Source organism: Scyliorhinus torazame, chromosome 6 (assembly GCF_047496885.1).
Source record: "Scyliorhinus torazame isolate Kashiwa2021f chromosome 6, sScyTor2.1, whole genome shotgun sequence".
Taxonomy (NCBI): Eukaryota; Metazoa; Chordata; class Chondrichthyes; order Carcharhiniformes; family Scyliorhinidae; genus Scyliorhinus; species Scyliorhinus torazame.
The window spans coordinates 127,415,771-127,433,864 of record NC_092712.1 but is presented as its reverse complement, the minus strand read 5'-3'; the positions used below and the strand labels follow the sequence as shown (position 1 = coordinate 127,433,864).

The following is an 18,094-nucleotide window of genomic DNA, read 5'->3' as shown; positions in this document are numbered from 1 at the left end:
CAGCGCCGGACGGCGGGCCCACCCCTGCCGATTCTCCGGCCTGCGATAGGCCGAAATCCCGCTGCTGGAATGCCTGTCCCGCCAGCGTGGATTAAACCACCTTTTGAACGGCGGGACAACGTGGCGCGGGCAGGCTCCGGGGTCCTCGGGGTGGGGGGGGGGGGGGTGGCGCGGGGCGATCTGACCCCGGGGGTGCCCCCATGGTGGCCTGGCCCGCAATCGGGGCCGAGCGATCTGCGGGCGGGTCTGTGCTGTGGGGGCACTTTTTCTTCCGCCTTCCCCATGGTCTTCACTATGGCAGAGGCGGAAGAGACCCCCTCCCCTGCGCATGCGCGGGGATGACGTCAGCAGCTGCAGACGCTCCCGCGCATGCGTCGCCCGGCGAAGACCTTTCGGCCCCGGCTGGCGTGGCGCCAAAGGCCTTTCCCACCAGCCGGCAGAGCGCAAACCACTCCGGCGCGGGCCTAGCCCCTCAAGGTGAGGGCTTGGCCCCTAAAGGTGCGAAGACTCCATTACGCCGGAATCCCCCGCCCCGCCGAGTAGGGAAGAATCCCGCCCCAGAAATCTGGTGCGGCGGGATGGAGATTCCAGCCCATGATATATTTTTTTTAATCTAAAAATATATTCCGTAAATAGAGAGAAACGTAGACCCGCACTAAATTTCTTAAGTTTTACATTTGCAATGTGCTTACTGTTAGTTTTCATATGATTGATCCAGTAATTTATGATATGCATACACAAAGAGGACACAGCTTTTATTGACGGTTTCCAGAATGAGTTACATAAACACTTGAAGCTGGCTACAGGCAATGTCACTTTGAAATAAATTAAGTATCTATGCCACTTTCTTCAGAAGGAGAGGTTAATAAAAGGTGCATTGCAATTGTATTCAATTTCTCAGTGTGCACAATAATTAAAATAAATAATTATACTAGAAACAGCTTAAGGTTTAATAATCAAAAAATTCATTTCAGCACAATAAACTGGTACTTAAATCATTTGTGTGTTTTTATTTCAATGAAGTACAATCTCTCAACAAATTATGCTGGAATATTGTGTAAACAGAGGCTTATTTTTCATTTCGCAAAAGAGGTGGAAAGGAATGATTACACTGGCCAGTACAGGTAATCTGGATAGATATTGAACATGATCATTGTGGTTGTGGCTGATGGCAGTGATAGGGGTATTTTACAGTCATTTATACAATTTAACAGTAGACTAGTATTATCTGTGGTACTTATTGTTCATATGCTGATCATTGAACCTGGATTAAGCTCCACTTGCCAGCCTGCTAAATTTACATTTTTATTTGGCAAGACAAAATATTATAGATGACTCGACTCCTTTAGAACAGTTGTGATCATAGTAATACTAAAAAGTTAATTTATTCCAGTTTAGCTCATTTGGAATCAACAGCAAACTAAACAAAAATTTAAGATTACAAGTATCTAATCTTGCCAAAATGTCATATTCAAAATTCTTCTGAGAAATTATGAATGAGATTCTCTTTCCAAAACGTTATTTATTTGCAGATTCTCCTAACACAAGTGTTCCAGTTAACTCAGCCTGGTATACTTTGCTTTGATATTGCTGATTATTCATTTCACATATTGGAACGAGTCAGCCAAGTGAAATCCTGAAAGCAAATAAGATGAGAGCATAAAGTCAAGAGAGGTAGAAGAGGGGCTGTTTAGCACCCGGCTAAATCGCTGGCTTTGAAAGCAGACCAAGGCAGGCCAGCAGCACGGTTCAATTCCCGTAACAGCCTCCCCGAACAGGTGCCGGAATGTGGAGACTAGGGGCTTTTTCACAGTAACTTCATTTGAAGCCTACTTGTGACAATAAGCGATTTTCATTTCATTTCAGATTATTTGGGTATTTGCCCTATAAAATCAAGTAATGCTATTAATATATCTGAATAGTTGTCAATGATTTCAATCTTGTAAATATCCAATGGATTATGAAAAATGGTTGTTACTACTCATTTTCATAAAACAGTAACTGAAATTGGCCATTTGGCCCATCGAGTCTGCTCTGCCATTCAATGAGATAATGGCTGATCTGCTAATCCTCAACTTCACTTTCCTGCCTTATCCCCGTAGCCCTTGATTCTCTTAGTGATTACAAATTTGTCTTTCGTTGCCTTGAACATACTGAACAAGCCAGCCTCTGCAGCTCTCTGAGGTAAAGTATTCCACAGATTCACTATCCTCTGAGGGAAGAAGTTCCTCCTCCTCTCTGTCATAAATGGGCAGCCCTTATGGGATTCTGCCCTAGACTGACCCACAAGAGGAAACATACTCTCAGCATCTATCCTGTCAGGCCTCCTGGTCTCAATAAGATCGCCTCTCATTCTTCTAAACGGAGTACAAGTCCAACCTACTCAATCTCTCCTCATAAGAAAATCCGTCCATACCCGGGGTCGCCCAAGTGAACCTTCTTTGGACTGCCTCAAATGCCAGTTTATCTTTCCTTAAATATGAGGACAAAAACTGTTCACAGTAGTCCAGGTGTTGTCTAAACTAGTGACTTGTATTCAAACCTCTCGGTAGTTAGATCTAAGACACAAATTGGAACTGTAGTGGTCTATTCCTCACGTGCACATGTGATTGCAGAAGAAATTAAATAAAATCTAAAAGAGCAAAAATAATAACATCTTCCTCCATTCACCACCTTCACTAAAAAACATAACAATGATTTTGAACCTGTACAAAGAGGTCACCTTCACGTACACTTATTTTTACAATGCACTGGGCCCACATATTGATTTATTGGGTGAATTTTGAGCCCGTGTTAACCGTCAGGGTAAATGGGAAACGTGATTGTCACAGGCAAGATTCCATTGTGGAATTTTCCATGTCTCTCACCCATGACATAAATACACAAACTTCATTTAAATGCATCAGCATATCATTTGTGGGCCGTGCCTCTGGGACCTCCGCCCTCATTTAATATTTATTGCGCGCCAGCGTGACATTACGCTGGCAGAATTTACAACAGCTGTAATAAAATAAAAACCTGTTGACCTCATTTCCAAAGGGGATATTGGAGATGAGCGTTTAAGTTGGCATTACCCTCCAGGGCATTGAATGGAGAGGGGGGCGCCAGAGAAGACGTGGGAGAACCAACTAAGTGATTATCGGGAGGGGGGATTGAGTCTTAGACTGGGGGAGTGGGCAAGGTATGTTCGCAGGCCCTACTGGGCCTTCACTGCTTCCAACTGGTCTGGCTCCTGGTGCGTAATTAGCACTTCTCGTGTTCCTCTTGCTGGGGTTAAAGCGATCTTCTCTCAGGGGGAGTGCCCTTTTTGAATGTCAGCAGAATGCAGTTGGGAGTGACAGGGTCATCACAGGGAGAGACTGAGATCCCTGCGTGGGGTCCCATAAGAAGCCAAGTTGTATGGGCAGTGTGCGGTACCCTGACCCTGGAGTGGTGAATAGCTGCATGGTACACAGGTGGAGGACAAAAAGTGCAGTTAAAATGAACCCCCAACCTCTGGTTGTAAAGTGCAGCCTCAGGGATGAGCTGTGAGGATGTCATGGAGGCCAGGCACTCAGGGATGTAATAATAGGTGGCTGGCTGCTCAAGTTGGGGAAGGAAACTTAAATCTTTCGGTGAGGCTGACCATGAATTGTAATCTTGACATGAATCAGGTGTGCCTCGCTGGCAACAGCGGGAAGTCAGTTCCTTAATCAGATCCCTGACCCATCCTTGATGAGTCAGTCATGCCATTTGAATCAGTCTTGTAATGGATTTGGATTTGTTTATTATCACGTGTACCGAGGTACAGTGAAAAGTATTTTTCTGCGAGCAGCTCAACAGATCATTAAGTACATGAAAAGAAAAGGAAATAGAAGAAAATACATGACAAGAAAAAAAAGAAATAATGCATGACTATGCCACTGATTGGCACCCAATGGTTAACACTTTGGGAGTTGAGCCACCAAGCATTGAACACCATAGTTTACACTCATCTATCCACACCTGAGAGGTGACATAGATGTTGCCCTCAATGGAAGGCGCAAGATAACTAAGCTCATCAGTCAGCCGTGCCAGGACATGACAGGTGGCAACGTTTCATACCCTCGGGAACTCAGTACACAGGTAATAATAATAATAATCACTTATTGTCACAAGTAGGCTTCAATGCAGTTACTGTGAAAAGTCCCTAGTCGCCACATTCCAGCGCCTGGTCGGGAAGGCCGCAACGGGAATTGAACCCGCACTGTTGGCATTGTTCTGCATTACAAGCCAGCAGTTTAGCCCATTGTGCTAAACCAACCCCTGGTCAAGGTCAAGTGAATGCACTCATGTGCCCTCAGTCCTCACCCTTGTGGGAGGTCACATGGGCTGTTGAGGCTCACCAAGGTGGAAGTGTAGCTGTCAAGTGGAGTTGGGAGAGGCAAGTGTGGGGACATGGCTATTGGGTGGGAGAGGAGGGACTGAGGAAGACACACATAGGGGGGGTATGCACGGGTGGATGTCCCAAATCATGCAAGGGCTATGGGTCAGGGTATTGTCAGGACTCTTCATTGCTCACAATCCTGTTTGACTCCTTTCAGTGTTTGGATCGAGAGGATGATGGAGCCAGTCGAGATGTAGAACAGCAGCAACAATGTCAACGTGTGGCTGCACATGGGCAGGACCAGTGCCCAGCAGAGGAGGGGATGGCAGGGTCCGCTCAAAAACTGGGTGAAGGGCCGCACATGGATGCGGCTCGGAGGAGACATTACTGGCCACAGGTCTATTGGAGGAGAACATCATACCTCCAGATGTCAGATATCCATTGCCGGAGAAGACCCGAGGGATGGTGGACCACCTGTGCCAGGTGATGCAAGAGTTGGCACCACATGGACTGAGAGATCACCCAGTGCATGTGGTCTTAAAAGTCCGAGCTGCTCTGAACCTTTATGCCAACGGCTCATTTCAGGGCTGCACAGGTGACCTTTGTGGCATCTCCCAGTGAGCTACGCACAAGTGTTGACACCGATGTGGCAGGTGCGCTATTTGCAAGGGCTCACCTGTATATCAACTTTGACTAGGACTTGGCAGGCCAGGACACCAGGCCCATGGACTTTGCCCATAGAGCTGGCTTGCCCCAAGTGCAGGATGGCATAGATTGTACGCAGGGGTGCTCTGCGCTCCCCATGACAACTACATACTCGGATACTCTCAGATCCCAGCTGCTTTTGAGGGTGACCAGTTGCTGGAGAAATGGCTCCTCGGGGACAAAAGGTATTCACTCAGGAAGTGCCTGATGACATCAGTGCGGAGGCTCCAAACACCCGCTGAGACTCAATACACCGAGGCTCATGTGCCAACAAGTGCACTGGTCAAGCAGGCAATACGCCTGCTAAAGATGCGTTTGCGGTGCCTGGACCACTCAGGGGGAGCTCTCCAGTTTGACCCCCCCGAGAGTGTCCCGCATCACAGTGGTATGCTACATTCTGCACAACCTGGCATTGTAACGGAGCGAGGTGCTGGATGAGGAGGAGATGCAGAAACGCCACATGTACTCAGGTGAGGAAGAGGCCGAGGACAGGGGTGACAGTCAACCCCCAGAAGTGCGGAGGAAGGACCTTGGGCGATGGCCAGGGCCCAAATGAGGCGCAGGGACGACATGATTACCCCTTGCTTTGAGGACGACTGGGACTGAGTGACCAAATTTGCCCCTCCATGAGGTTTGAGGCCATTAGACCTATACTCTGCCAGCAGGAGATCAATAGTTTTGATCACTCCTTTCGTGGGCAGGGCGCAAAATCCGTATGACCAAAGAATTTATATTTATATATAGATTTAAATTTATTGTCACGTGTACCGAGGTACAGTAAATGTATTGTTCTCCGTACAATCCAGTCAGATGGTACCATACATGAGAAACATAAGACATACGATTGATACACAATGTAAATATATAGACATTGGGTGCAGAATACGGAGTATTGTGCTACACAGTGGAGAAGATGCGTGGAGAGATTAGTTCATCCATAAGAAGGCCATTTAGGAGTCTAGTAACAGCGGGGAAGAAGCTGTTTTTGCCCGAGGTCCCAGGGTTCCTCCATGGGTTAGATGAGCATATGGCGTGAGATCCAGAATCCCGGCCGTCCTCTAGTGTCCGTGGATTCCCATTCGTGCCAGCACCGTGCAGTTGATGCCCTGCACCATGCAGCTCGCGACCTCTGAGATGACCTGGATCATGAACACACCATGGAGTGCAGGTCCTGCACCAAGGTCTCCACTGCAGATGCAACCCTTACAGCATTGGCCTCGTTGCCTCGGCAATGGGACTCCTTCAGTCAGCCTTGCAGTCCTAGGAGGGATGCTGACATACCTTCCTGATATTCACGACTCTGCCTTTGAAGCTCCAGCAGCTCTAGGACAACTGAGCCCAAGAATACGTCATTGATCTGGGGCTGAGCAGAGACCAGGACTCCGGCATCACTCTGAGTGCCAGATTTCTGGGACGACCCTGCCTCCACCTGCTGTGGATTATCAGATGTGAGGTGCTCACCAGTGAAGCTATTAGTTATTCCCACTGAGGTGTGAATATCTGGGCTGGTGGAGGGTGTGGGTGGCAGCTGTGGCCTCTTTGGTGCTCATCTCCTAGATATCTCCCTCAGAGCTGATCGGGTTTGCGGTCGTCTCCAAGGGGCGAGAGGGTGTTCCAGGCTGGTCGACTGATTGACCAACAAGAGAAGCGAGATGGCATTAGTGCATGATAGAGGCAGACTGATAAAAGAAAATTAACTCACATGACGCATGCATCATGGCTGCATGTGTTGAGTTTTCTCACTTTTGTCTCTTGCCCCACCTCGCCCTCTGCACAAGTGCGGTCTTGATCCACGTCAGCCGCAACAGGAATTGAAGCCCAGGCTGTTGGCACCATCCAGCAAACCGAGTCAACCAGCTCCCCAAGGAGTCCAAGTTGCCTTGGCAAAATACACTTTCATATGCGTATTGTTGTCTGGAGCAATGGGTAGTGATAGTGGAGGCTCTGACCTGCTTCCATCACAAGTTGATACTCAACCTGTTTGGTCAGATTATGAATGCACTTTAATTGACAATCAAATCCTGGAGTGGAATTTGTACCCAGAATAAAACCTAGCGTTCGGTTTGTTTGTTTTATTTGGCCTTGCTAATCTGTGTCGACAGAGTCAATGGATGGGAGGCGGGATCGCGTGATTGCCCATTCTGTAAGTTCATGAATGTCCTCCTGTAATCTGTTGCTGTCCTCTTCAGCATTGACTATCGCACTCAGTTTGAAGTCATTTGCAAATTTAGAATTTGGGCAATTTTGACTTCAAAGCCCCAGACTATTAATATAAATTGTTAACATTTACTCCTAAACGGCCCTCTCATGGACTGATCTGATCTCTTCAGACATCTTCTCTACTGAGTAAATTACAGTCCTGTATGCTTCACCTGATGCCTCTGTCTATGTACTTACATTGTGAGGGTGGCATGTGGCGCAGTGGTTATCACTGGGACTACTATGGCGCTGAGGACCCGGGTTCGAATCCCGGTCCTGGGTCTCTGTCCGTGTGGAGTTTGCACATTCTCCCTGTGTCTGCGTGGGTTTCGCCCCCACAACCCAAATATGTGCAGATTAGGTGGATTGGCCATGCTAAATTGGCCCTTAATTGGAAAAAATAATAATTGGGTACTCTAAAAAAATTTTTTTAAATGTATTTACATTGTGTTACTATGTTCGCCCTATGTATTTTTTTCATGTATGGAATGATCTGTCTGAACTGTATGCAGAATACATTTCGCTGTACCTCAGTACACGTGACAATAACCAGATCCAAAGAGCAGTGATCCACCTCCTGCCACTTTCTGCTTTCTGTTTTGAAGTCAGCTAGCAATCCATTCTGCTACCTGTGCCCCAACTCCACAATCTCTGACATCAGACAGCAGAATAGCTAATATAATAGTGGATAGCAGATAGTAGATAGCTAATATAATCCTAATATTTAAGAAGGGGACAGAAAATAGCCAGGCAGTCAGCTTAACATCAATTGTAGGAAAATAACAGAATCCATACTAAAAGAGAGAATTTTAAAAATCTATAAATGAGAACTATAATAATGAACATTCAGCATGCATTTCAAAATTGAACATCTTGCTTGACTAAGTTTATTGATATTTTTTGAGGAAATAACAGCGAGTAGACAATGGTAATGCAGTAGATGCAATTTATCTGGATTTTCAAAGGTCCTCAATAGGGTGCCCATAATAGACTGAAGAATATGAGTATCAATGCCAATGTTATCTATTCCCTAGATTATTTTAAAATGCATGGGCGCAATCCATTTGGACTATTGGTTGTATCCTTTTGAGTTTGTTTAGTCTATTCAACACATCCCTTTTTATTATTTATTCGTCCATGGGATTTGGGAGTCTCTGGCTGGGCTAGAATTTATGCCCATCCCTGAGGGCATTTAAGAGTCAACCACATTGCTGTGGATCTGGAGTCACATGTTGGTCACACCAGGTAAGGACGACAGATTTCCTTCCCTGAAGGATATCAGTGAACCAGGTTGGTTTTTACGACAATCATAGTCACCTTTTCTTCCAAGACTTTTAATTCCAGCTTTCTATTCAAATCAAACTTTACCAACTGCTATGGCAGGATTCGAACCCTGGTCCCCAGAGCATGATTCTGGGTCTCTGGATTTCTAGTTCAGCGACAATACCACTACACCACTGCCTCCCAACTTAAATATAGTTACCTCATTCCTGAACTAATCATTCAATGTCATGTGTATTGTTCTATCTCCCTGGTAAATATAAATCATCTGCATTTTCTTCAATCCTTTGGGAGGAGAACGTTCACCAACAGTGACTGAGGAGACAGACAAAACAGAACCATATCCCAGGTTCCTGTCAATGCTGCTCTCACAACAGTTGTCCAGGGCTGGACAGGCTCGCTAACTTAACCTCCCTGAAGAAAAGCACATGACCTGTGTTATGCATCATCTGCAGACACCTGGCTGAGAGTTGGCAATCTCACAAGAATCCTGCATCTAGCAACTCCATGGGTACTAAGTCGATATGTTACTGAAAGCCCTCTCCCCTACACAAAACTGATTTAATAAATTCATGATGGAGGCCATAATCATCTCCACAGGAGGTCACTCTGAACACAATAATAGAGAATGTGTTGAACTCTGCCTGTGTTCAATCTCAACAGAATCAACGTCTTTCAACCCCAAAAAATCAATGGCTGCTCCAAATGCTTCCTGAAGAGTGAGTAGATTTCAAAATCATTATTTGCACGTGGAATACATTCCTCCAAATACACTTACTTGTCTCTTTCTGTCAGATGATGGATCAATCATCACATTAATAAGTGATGGCATTTTCCGGTCTGTCAAACATGCAGCAAGTGCCTTTTGCAGCTCCTGTGGTGTCTTTACAAAATAGCCTTTTCCACCAAATGCTGACATGACCTGCTCATAATGAGCATTGGGCAGCAGGGAGATGGGTGGGGCTCTGAAAAACAATGTGGAAACATGATACTGAATATGCTCATCAGAGAAGAAAAATAACCATGTCATGCCTTCATTTATTTTTGTTTAAATCTGAATCTGATCACATAATCAATCAGGCTGGTTTTAAATTTGAGACAGTTTAGTGAAAGACTATCAAATTTTACTTAACAATATCCTTAAGGTCAGTAACATGAGCAATCAACGTTAAGCTAAAAACATCTTTGGAAAGCATGTTAGAGAATTTCAATATTGCACCAACGTTATCAGTCATGTGCAGTGACAAGTAAGATGCAGAAAAAACTTACTATAAATTGAAAGACTACAATAAATCCAAAAATTGTTTAAAATAATGAAGGCCTCTCTTAGATCAGCTAAAAACCTAATAGACAACTGTGGGTAGCATGGGAACAGCGTTTTCAGTTATGTTTAAAAGGTAGAGGAATGTCAAGGTTTGTACTGCCCACTGAAAGATGCTCAAGAACAGATTAGAAATGACTCATATATGATCCCCATTGAGACCAAGTAATTTTAAAAGGAGATGCAAATTCTTCAATAACCAGTGCAAAGGAATCACAAGGCAAGATTTTACATTAAGTCTTTTATAGTAACAAACTAACTAAAATCAACATCAACTAAACACTACTTAGTAGGCAACTAATAGATTAAACTACAAAATAATATTCCCTCTTAATATCGTAACACAACAAAAGCCCACAGGCTACATTTATGCTTTACACCACACTCAGCAGAAATGTAGGGTTGGATTTTATGGGATGGCGTAATAGGAAAGCAAATGGTATTTTGGCCTTCATCGTAATGAGATCCGTGTACAGGAATAACGATGTCTTGCTGCAGTTACATAGAGCATTGGTGAGCCCTCACCTGGAGTACTGTGCGCAGTTTTGACCCCCTTATCCAATGAAGGGTATACTTGCCATGGAAGGAGTGCAACTGGGGTTCACCAGAGTAATCCCTGCGATGGTGGGATTGTTTTTTGAGGAGGGATTAAGGAAACTGGGTCTGTATTCCCCAGAGTTTTGAATAATAAGAGGTGACCTTATTGAAGCTTAGAAAGTTCTTACTCGGCATACAGGCTGAATGTAGATGAGGGGCTGAATGATGTGGGACAGCACGGTAGCACTGTGGCTTCACAGCGCCAGGGTCCCAGGTTCGATTCCCCGCTGAGTCGCTGTCTGTGCGGAGTCTGCACGTTCTCCCCGTGTCTGCGTGGGTTTCCTCCGGGTGCTCCGGTTTCCTCCCACTGTCCAAAGGCATGCAGGTTAGGTGGATTGGCCATGATAAATTGCCCTTAGTGACCAAAAAGGTTATGAGGGGTTATTGGGTTACGGGGATAGGGTGGAAGTGAGGTCTTAAGTGGGTCGGTGCAGACTCGATGGGCCGAATGGCCTCCTTCTGCACTGTATGTTCTATGTTCTTTGCTTCCCACCACCGGCAGCGAGAATTGCATTGAAATATACGGTGGCACAGTTGTTAGCACTGCTGCCTCACAACACCAGGGACCTGGTTTCGATTCTGGCCTTGGGTGAACAAAGAACAAAGGAAAGTACAGCACGGGAACACGTCCTGCTGCCATCCAAGCCTACACCGACCATGCTGCCCGTCTAAACTAAAATCTTCTACACTTCTGGGGTCCGTATCCCTCTATTCCCATCCTATTCATGTATTTGTCAAGATGCCCCTTAAACGTCACTATCGTCCCTGTTTCCACCACCTCCTCCGGCAGCGAACTCCAGGCACCCACTACCCTCGGTGCAAAAAACTTGCCTCGTACATCTCCGCTAATAATAATAATAATCACTTATTGTCACAAGTAGGCTTCAATGAAGTTACTGTGAAAAACCCCTAGTCACCACATTCCGGTGCCTGTTCGGGGAGGCTGGTACGGGAATTGAACCCGCTGCTAGCATTGTTCTACAAGCCAGCTGTTTAACCCACGGTGCTAAACCAGCCCCTAAACCTTGCCCCCCGCACCTTAAACCTATGCCCCCTAGTAACTGACCCCTCTACCTTGGGAAAAAGTCTCTGACTATCCACTCTGTCTATGACTATGACTATGTGGAGTTTACACGTTCTCCCGGTATCTGCGCAGGTTTCCTCCGGGTGCTCTGGTTTCCTCCCACAGTCCAAAGATGTGCAGGTTAGGTGGATTGGCCATGCTGAATTGCCCCTCAATGTCCAAAGATGTGTAGGTTGGGTGGATTGGCCATGTTCAATGTGTGGGGTTATGGGGATAGGACAGGGGAGTGGGCCTAGTTAGGGTGCTCGTTCGGAGGGTCAGTGCAGACAGAATGGCCTCCTTCTGCATTGTAGGAATTCTTTGGATATGATCCCCATGCTTGTCCAAATATTCAATTTATTGAAGTCCAACAGATAAATGAATATGATACTTCTGCCATTGTTATAATGTGAACTTCATCTAAACATGTTAGGAAGATAGATTTCTGTCTAGATTTAATTTTCAGGACAACATATAAATTATCGTTATTATCATTGACAATTTGCTCCATGCTACTGAAGGGAGGTTGCTGCAACACCCTGGGCTAGTGTGCCGTCAATTCCAGCCCCACTTGACCCGGAGGCGCAACACAATTGAATTAACCAATAATCTCTGGAAAAATAACCTCAGTCTTTAGCTGCCCAATAATTACAGTCACCAGTTTTGAAAGTTAAAACATAATTGCTGCTTATTTATAACATGAACTAGAATGAAATATGCAGCAAAACAACTGGTTAACTATTATCTAATTCCTTTTTCCCCACTTTAACTTTCCTCCCACCCTCTACACATACACACACACACAAGACAGACAAACACATATGGGAAGAAAGAAGATTTAAAAAAAACATAGGTAAAAGTGAAAAAGTGTCTCTGCTTCAAATTGTGTTTCTAGCACCTTACTCCTCTTCAGGTTTTGCTTCTAACTTTAAAAAAAAAATGTCTAATTTTAAAAGAAATTCCAATTCAGGGGCAATTTAGCGTGGCCGTTGCACCTAACCTGCACATCTTTGGATTGTGTGGGTGAGACCTACGCAGACATGGGGAGAATGTATAAACGCTACACGGACAGTGACCCGGGGCCGGACCAAACCCTGGTTCTCGGCGCCACGAGGCAGCAGTGCTACCCACTGCGCCACCTGGTTCGAGCTTTTTACTGCAGATTTATTCAGGCCTTTATAATTTCAGGAATGCAGCACTCTCAGTCTTCCTGGAGAGGGAAAGAAAGCATGGGCTGGATTCTCTGCCAGCGGGATGCTCCGTTTCGCTGGCAGCCCGGGGGTTTCCCGATGGTGTGGGGCTGCCCCACAATGGGAAGCCCCATTGACTAGCCGGTCATCCCACTGGCGGGGTGAAAGAGAAATTTGGCGGCAGAATCCAGCCCCAGGTCTTTCTGTGTCTCGGACTCAACTGCTCCCTCAGGTCTCTGAGAACCATCCCATTGGAATAGGATCCGATCACCACTTGTTACCGGGCAGAGTACGGCCTTTCAGCCAATTCATTGGCCACCAGCCAATCAATCAAACCGAGCCCCACCCATCTCTCTGGTGCTGAAAGATCTGAAGCTCCTGTTCAAACTATCAGAGTATTCTCTCCTGTAACATCTGAATTCCTCATTCGCTCTGCTGCTTGACTGAAAGATACATGTCCATTACTCACCCATGCATCAAAAACAATAACAGCAAAATAAAAGTAAGGGGAAATAAGGGAATAAACTGGAAGGACTCTTACAGGGTCTTAAGTGAAAAGAGACTTGATCACTATCACAATGCATCATAAACAGGAGATGGTGTCTAAAATACCATGTCATGCAAAGATCAGCATTTGAATAGAGCATAACCCAATGGGAGATAACTGATATTATTGAATAGCCACTAAAAACTACAGATGATCAGGTTACTAACAATAACAGCCGTTAACTCACCATTTGAGGCTAAAAAAACAACAACATCCCAGCGGTTGTAAAGTACAAAATATCAGAAAATCTATTTATAAAATGAATGAACTTGTTGCCAAAGCAAAGTAGTAGCATGATACCAAGATTAGTTATTTATTTATTAGGGAACAAAATGAGGCAAGGCATGGAAAGCTCATTTGCCAGAAGAGAGGAGATAAATTAGCTATTACTGCAATGTTAGTGATCTGGAATAAGAGCATCGTTATCAAAAAGCCACTTAATCTAACAGCTGAGCCCCTCCTCAAAACAAATTATACTAATAAACAGAACTGGGATTTTTAAAACAGAACTGGAAATTTATAGGCCGGGATTCTTCGAAATCCCGGCCAAGTGTTGACGCTGGTGTCAAAACCGCGCGAGCGACGCCAGTGTCAACGGGCCTCCAGGCCCAGTCATTCTCCCCTTCCTTGGGGGCTAGCACGGCGCCGGAGTGCTGTGCGCAGCTCCGATGCCGAAAACCTGCCCAACACGGCCGGCACGGGTCTGTGCATGCGTGCAATGGCCAGCGCGGGTCCGCGCATGCGCGCCACGTCCATCTCCACGCCGCCCCCCCGGGCAACATGGCGGAGCCCTATAAGGGCCCTGCATGGAGGAACATAGGCTCCCCCAGGAATGAGCGCGGCCGCCGATCGGTTGCCCCCGATCGCGGGCCTGGCTACCCTGGGCCCCCCCCCCGGAGTCGGCTCCCCCCGCCCCCCCACCAGTTTGGCCCCCGCAGCCAGAATGCCGAAGTCCCGCCGGGTAGGATCATACGCGAACGACACCGGCGGGCACTCGGCCCGTCGAGCATAGAAAATCGTCAGGGGGGCCGCTTTCAACGGTCGCCGGAGATTCAGCGGCCTGGCGTCGGAGCGGCGTGGCGGGATTTGCGCGCCCCCACCCCCGCCGATTCTCCGACCCGGCGCGGGCTCGGAGAATCCCGCCCATACTCTCTGAATTAAAATCAAACATTCAATGTCTTGGTCAATTATTAGAAAAACTGGTTGTACAAATGTCCCAGACCAAAAGTGGTCATTGGTTTCAAATGTTTATTTTCTAAACAAACAGTTGAATCAAAACTGACACAAACAATGCTGGTCTTGTTCTCCTATCAGTCTCTCAACGTGCAATGCGAAATCCTTCAACAGTGCAGTGTCACTATATGTTCAACGCCTGCTCCTCTTGTACCATCAGCTTCAGCCCCTCTGGCACTCACTGGAAAATAGTACCTTTCTGTTTACTGTCATTTTGATTGACCAAAATTCAATGTTTTCAGAGCAATTTACAGAATGGGTTAAAAAGCACTCCCATGCGCTTCACAACACCAACAAACTAAAACCGATGGAGATACGACCAGGAATGAGTTGCATTTTTGTCAGAGAGCTGAGTTTTAGGGGGGACATTAAAGGAAGTGACGGCCATGGAGAGATTTACAGTGGGAATTCAAGAGAATGGAACCTAGTCAGCTGAAAGCATGGCCACAATGGTAGGGCAAATGAAGTGGGGCTGCACAAGGGACCAGAGTTCTTTATTTGTTGGAGGGACTGAAGAGGTTTACAGAAATAGGGAAGAGCAAAGATTACTATGCACCAGAGCAGCCCCCCCCCCTCCCCACCGCCCCCGCTCCAGAACAGACCATTCCCAATGCACTTATCTTCTTCCAATGTGCACCCTGCGGGTTCCAGCCCTCTATGGCTTACAAAAGAAATTAAAAATAGCATTAAATTCAAAGAAGAGGCATACAAATTAGCAAGAAAGAGCAATAGACCTGAGGATTGGGAACAGTTTAAAATTAAGTAAAGGCAGACCAAGGGATTGATTATGAAGGCGAAAGTACAATATGAAAGTAAGCTAGCGGGGAACATAAAAACTGACTGTAAAGGTTTCTATAGGTATGTAAAGAGAAAAAGATCGATTAAAAACTAATGTAGGCCCCTTACAGTCAGAAACGGGGAAATTCATAATGCGGAACAAAGAAATGGCTGAGGAACTAAGTTTGTACTTTGCTTCTGTCTTCACAAAGGACATGAATAATGTACCGGAGGTTCTGAGAAACACAAGTTTCAGTGAGGAACTGAAGGAAATTACCATCAGTAAAAAATGGATTTGGGAAAATAATAGCGGAAAGCGGATAAATATCCAAGGCTTTATAATTTTCATCCCAAATTATTTAAGGAAGTGGCCCTAGATATAATAGGTCCAATTATGGTCATTTTCCAAAATTCTTTGAACTCTGGAATGGCTCCTGCAGATTGGAGGAGCGAATATTATCCCACTATTCAAAAAGGGAGGTAAAGAGAAAACAGGGAACTATAGACCCTAACGTCCATAATAGGAAAGTTGCTGGAGTCCATTATTAAGGTTTTTGGAGCACAGCTTTTGGAAAGCAGTGGTATAATCAGTAAAAATCAGCATGGATTTACGAAAGGAAGTGATGCTTGACAAATCTACTAGAATTCTTTGAAGATGTAACTAGTAGAGTTGACCAAGGAGAACCGGTGGATGTGGTTTATTTAGACTTTCAACAAGGTCTCACATAGCAGATTACTATGTAAAATTAAAGCGGATCAGATTGCAAGGAATCTCTTGAGATGGATAGAAAGCTGGTTAGCAGACAGGAAGCAAAAAGTTGGAATAAATTGGATCTTTTTCTGATTGACAGGAAGTGACTAGTGGAACCACAGGGATCTGTGCATGGACTCCAACTGTTCACATTATGTATTAATAATTTGGACGAAGGAACTAGATTATCTCTAAATTTGCAAAGGATACAAAGTTCGATGAGTGAGCTGTGAGGAGGAACAAAGAACAATGAACAAAGAACAATACTGCACAGGAACAGCCCCTTCGGTCTTCCAAGCCGGTATCGGTCATGATACCAACCATGGCCAAAACCCTCAGCAATTCCTTGTGCCGTATCCCTCTATACCCATCCTATCCATGTATTTGTCAAGATTCTTTTTGAACGCCGTTAATGTATCTGCTTCCACAACCTTCCCTGGCAATGCATTCCAGGCACGTACGACCCCCTGTGTAAAAGACCTGCCTCACACATCTCTAAACTTTGCCCCATGGCTTAAACCTATGCCCCCTGGTGACTGACTCCTCCACCCTGGGAAAGAGTGCCTGCCCATCCTCTTTATCCATGCTCCTCATAATCTTGTACACCTCTATCAGGTCACCCCCTCAATCTCCATCTTTCTAATGAAAACAGTCCGAGTCTATTCAGCCTCTCCGCATAGCTAACACCCTCCAAACTTCTTCTGCACCCTCTCCAAACCTCCACGTCTTTCTGATAGTGTGGCAACCAGAATTGTGTGCAATATTCCAAGTGTGGCCTTACTAAGGTTATATACAACTGTAGCATGCCTTGCCAGTTTTTATAATCGATGCCCATCCAATGAAGGCAGAGAGGCTTCAGCGGGATTTAGACAGGCTGAGTAAGTGGGCATATGCATGACAATGCAGTATAATGTGGATAAATGTGAGGTTACCCGCTTCAGTAGCAAACATAGGAAGGCAGATTATTAATTGAGAAAGTTGGATACTCAACGAGGCCTTGGTGTCCTTGTGCATCAGTCGCGGAAAGTAAGCGTGCAGATACAGCAGGCAGTAAAGAAAGTAAGTGATATGTTGGCCACCATTGAGAGAGGATTTAAGTATAGGAATAGGGATGTTTTACTACAATTGTATAGGGCATTAGTGAGGCTAAACCTAGAGTATTGTGTGCAGTTTTGGTGTCCTTATCTGAGGAATGATGTTCTTGCTATGAAGGGAATGTAGCAAAGGTTTACCAGGCTGATTCCTGGGATGACGGGTCTGGCATATGAGGAGAGACTAATTTGGTTAGGATTATATTCATTGGATTAATAGAATGAGAGGGGATCTCAAAGAGACTTATAACATTCTAATGGGATCAGACAGGGTAGATTTGGAAAGAATGTTCCCTATGGTGGAGGAATCCAGAACAAGGGGTCATAGTTTGAGGATAAGGAGTAAACCTTTTGGGGCTGAGGTGAGGAGAAAGTTCTTCACCCAGAGGATAAGGAGTAAACCTTTTGGGGCTGAGGTGATGAGAAATGTCTTCACCCAGAGAGTGGTGAATCTGTGGAATTCACCACTCAAAAAGTAGTTGAGGCCAAAAAGTTGTGAAATTTCAAGGAGTTAGACATAGCTCTTGGGGGAAGCGATCAAGGGATATGAGGGGAAGACAGGATCAGGGTATTAAATTTGATGATCAGCCATTATCATAATGAATGGCAGAGCAGGCTCGAAGGGGCGAAAAGCCTACTCCTGCTTCTATTTTCAATGTATGTTTGTATGTATTTTGCAGTGTTTCTGTAGTGTAGTGGTTATCACATTCACCTTGCACATGAAAGGTCCCCTGATCAAAACTAGACAGAAAAATGGCCAGCTATCTATTCTGCCACCCGTAGCTCATCTGCGCATATCTCGGCTTTTGGAATGGACTGCAGCTCCTGCTTGGACTGTCAGGTAGCTGCAAGAACACTGTGGTATCCTGAACAAAGCTGAAAAGCACTGTGCTCCATTGTACCATATAAATTACCAGGATCAATGCCATAAGGGATCTGCACTGGATCTTAGGAAATTAAGCTGCATCTACCATACTATGTAGACAGTTATAAA

At 45.4% G+C, this 18,094-nt stretch overlaps 1 protein-coding gene across 1 annotated transcript in view; it reads right to left on the bottom strand.

Moving 5' to 3' along the window:
* Window positions 1-740: 740 nt before the first annotated feature.
* Window positions 741-18,094, bottom strand: part of hacl1 (2-hydroxyacyl-CoA lyase 1) — a 184,656-nt gene continuing 167,302 nt past the window's right edge. The window contains exons 16-17 of the mRNA XM_072508778.1: window positions 9,309-9,495; window positions 741-1,636 (exon numbers count right to left, since the gene is read on the bottom strand). Coding sequence (XP_072364879.1) covers window positions 1,604-1,636; window positions 9,309-9,495 — 220 coding nt within the window. The 3' untranslated portion in view covers window positions 741-1,603. The remainder of the gene's footprint in view (window positions 1,637-9,308; window positions 9,496-18,094) is intronic.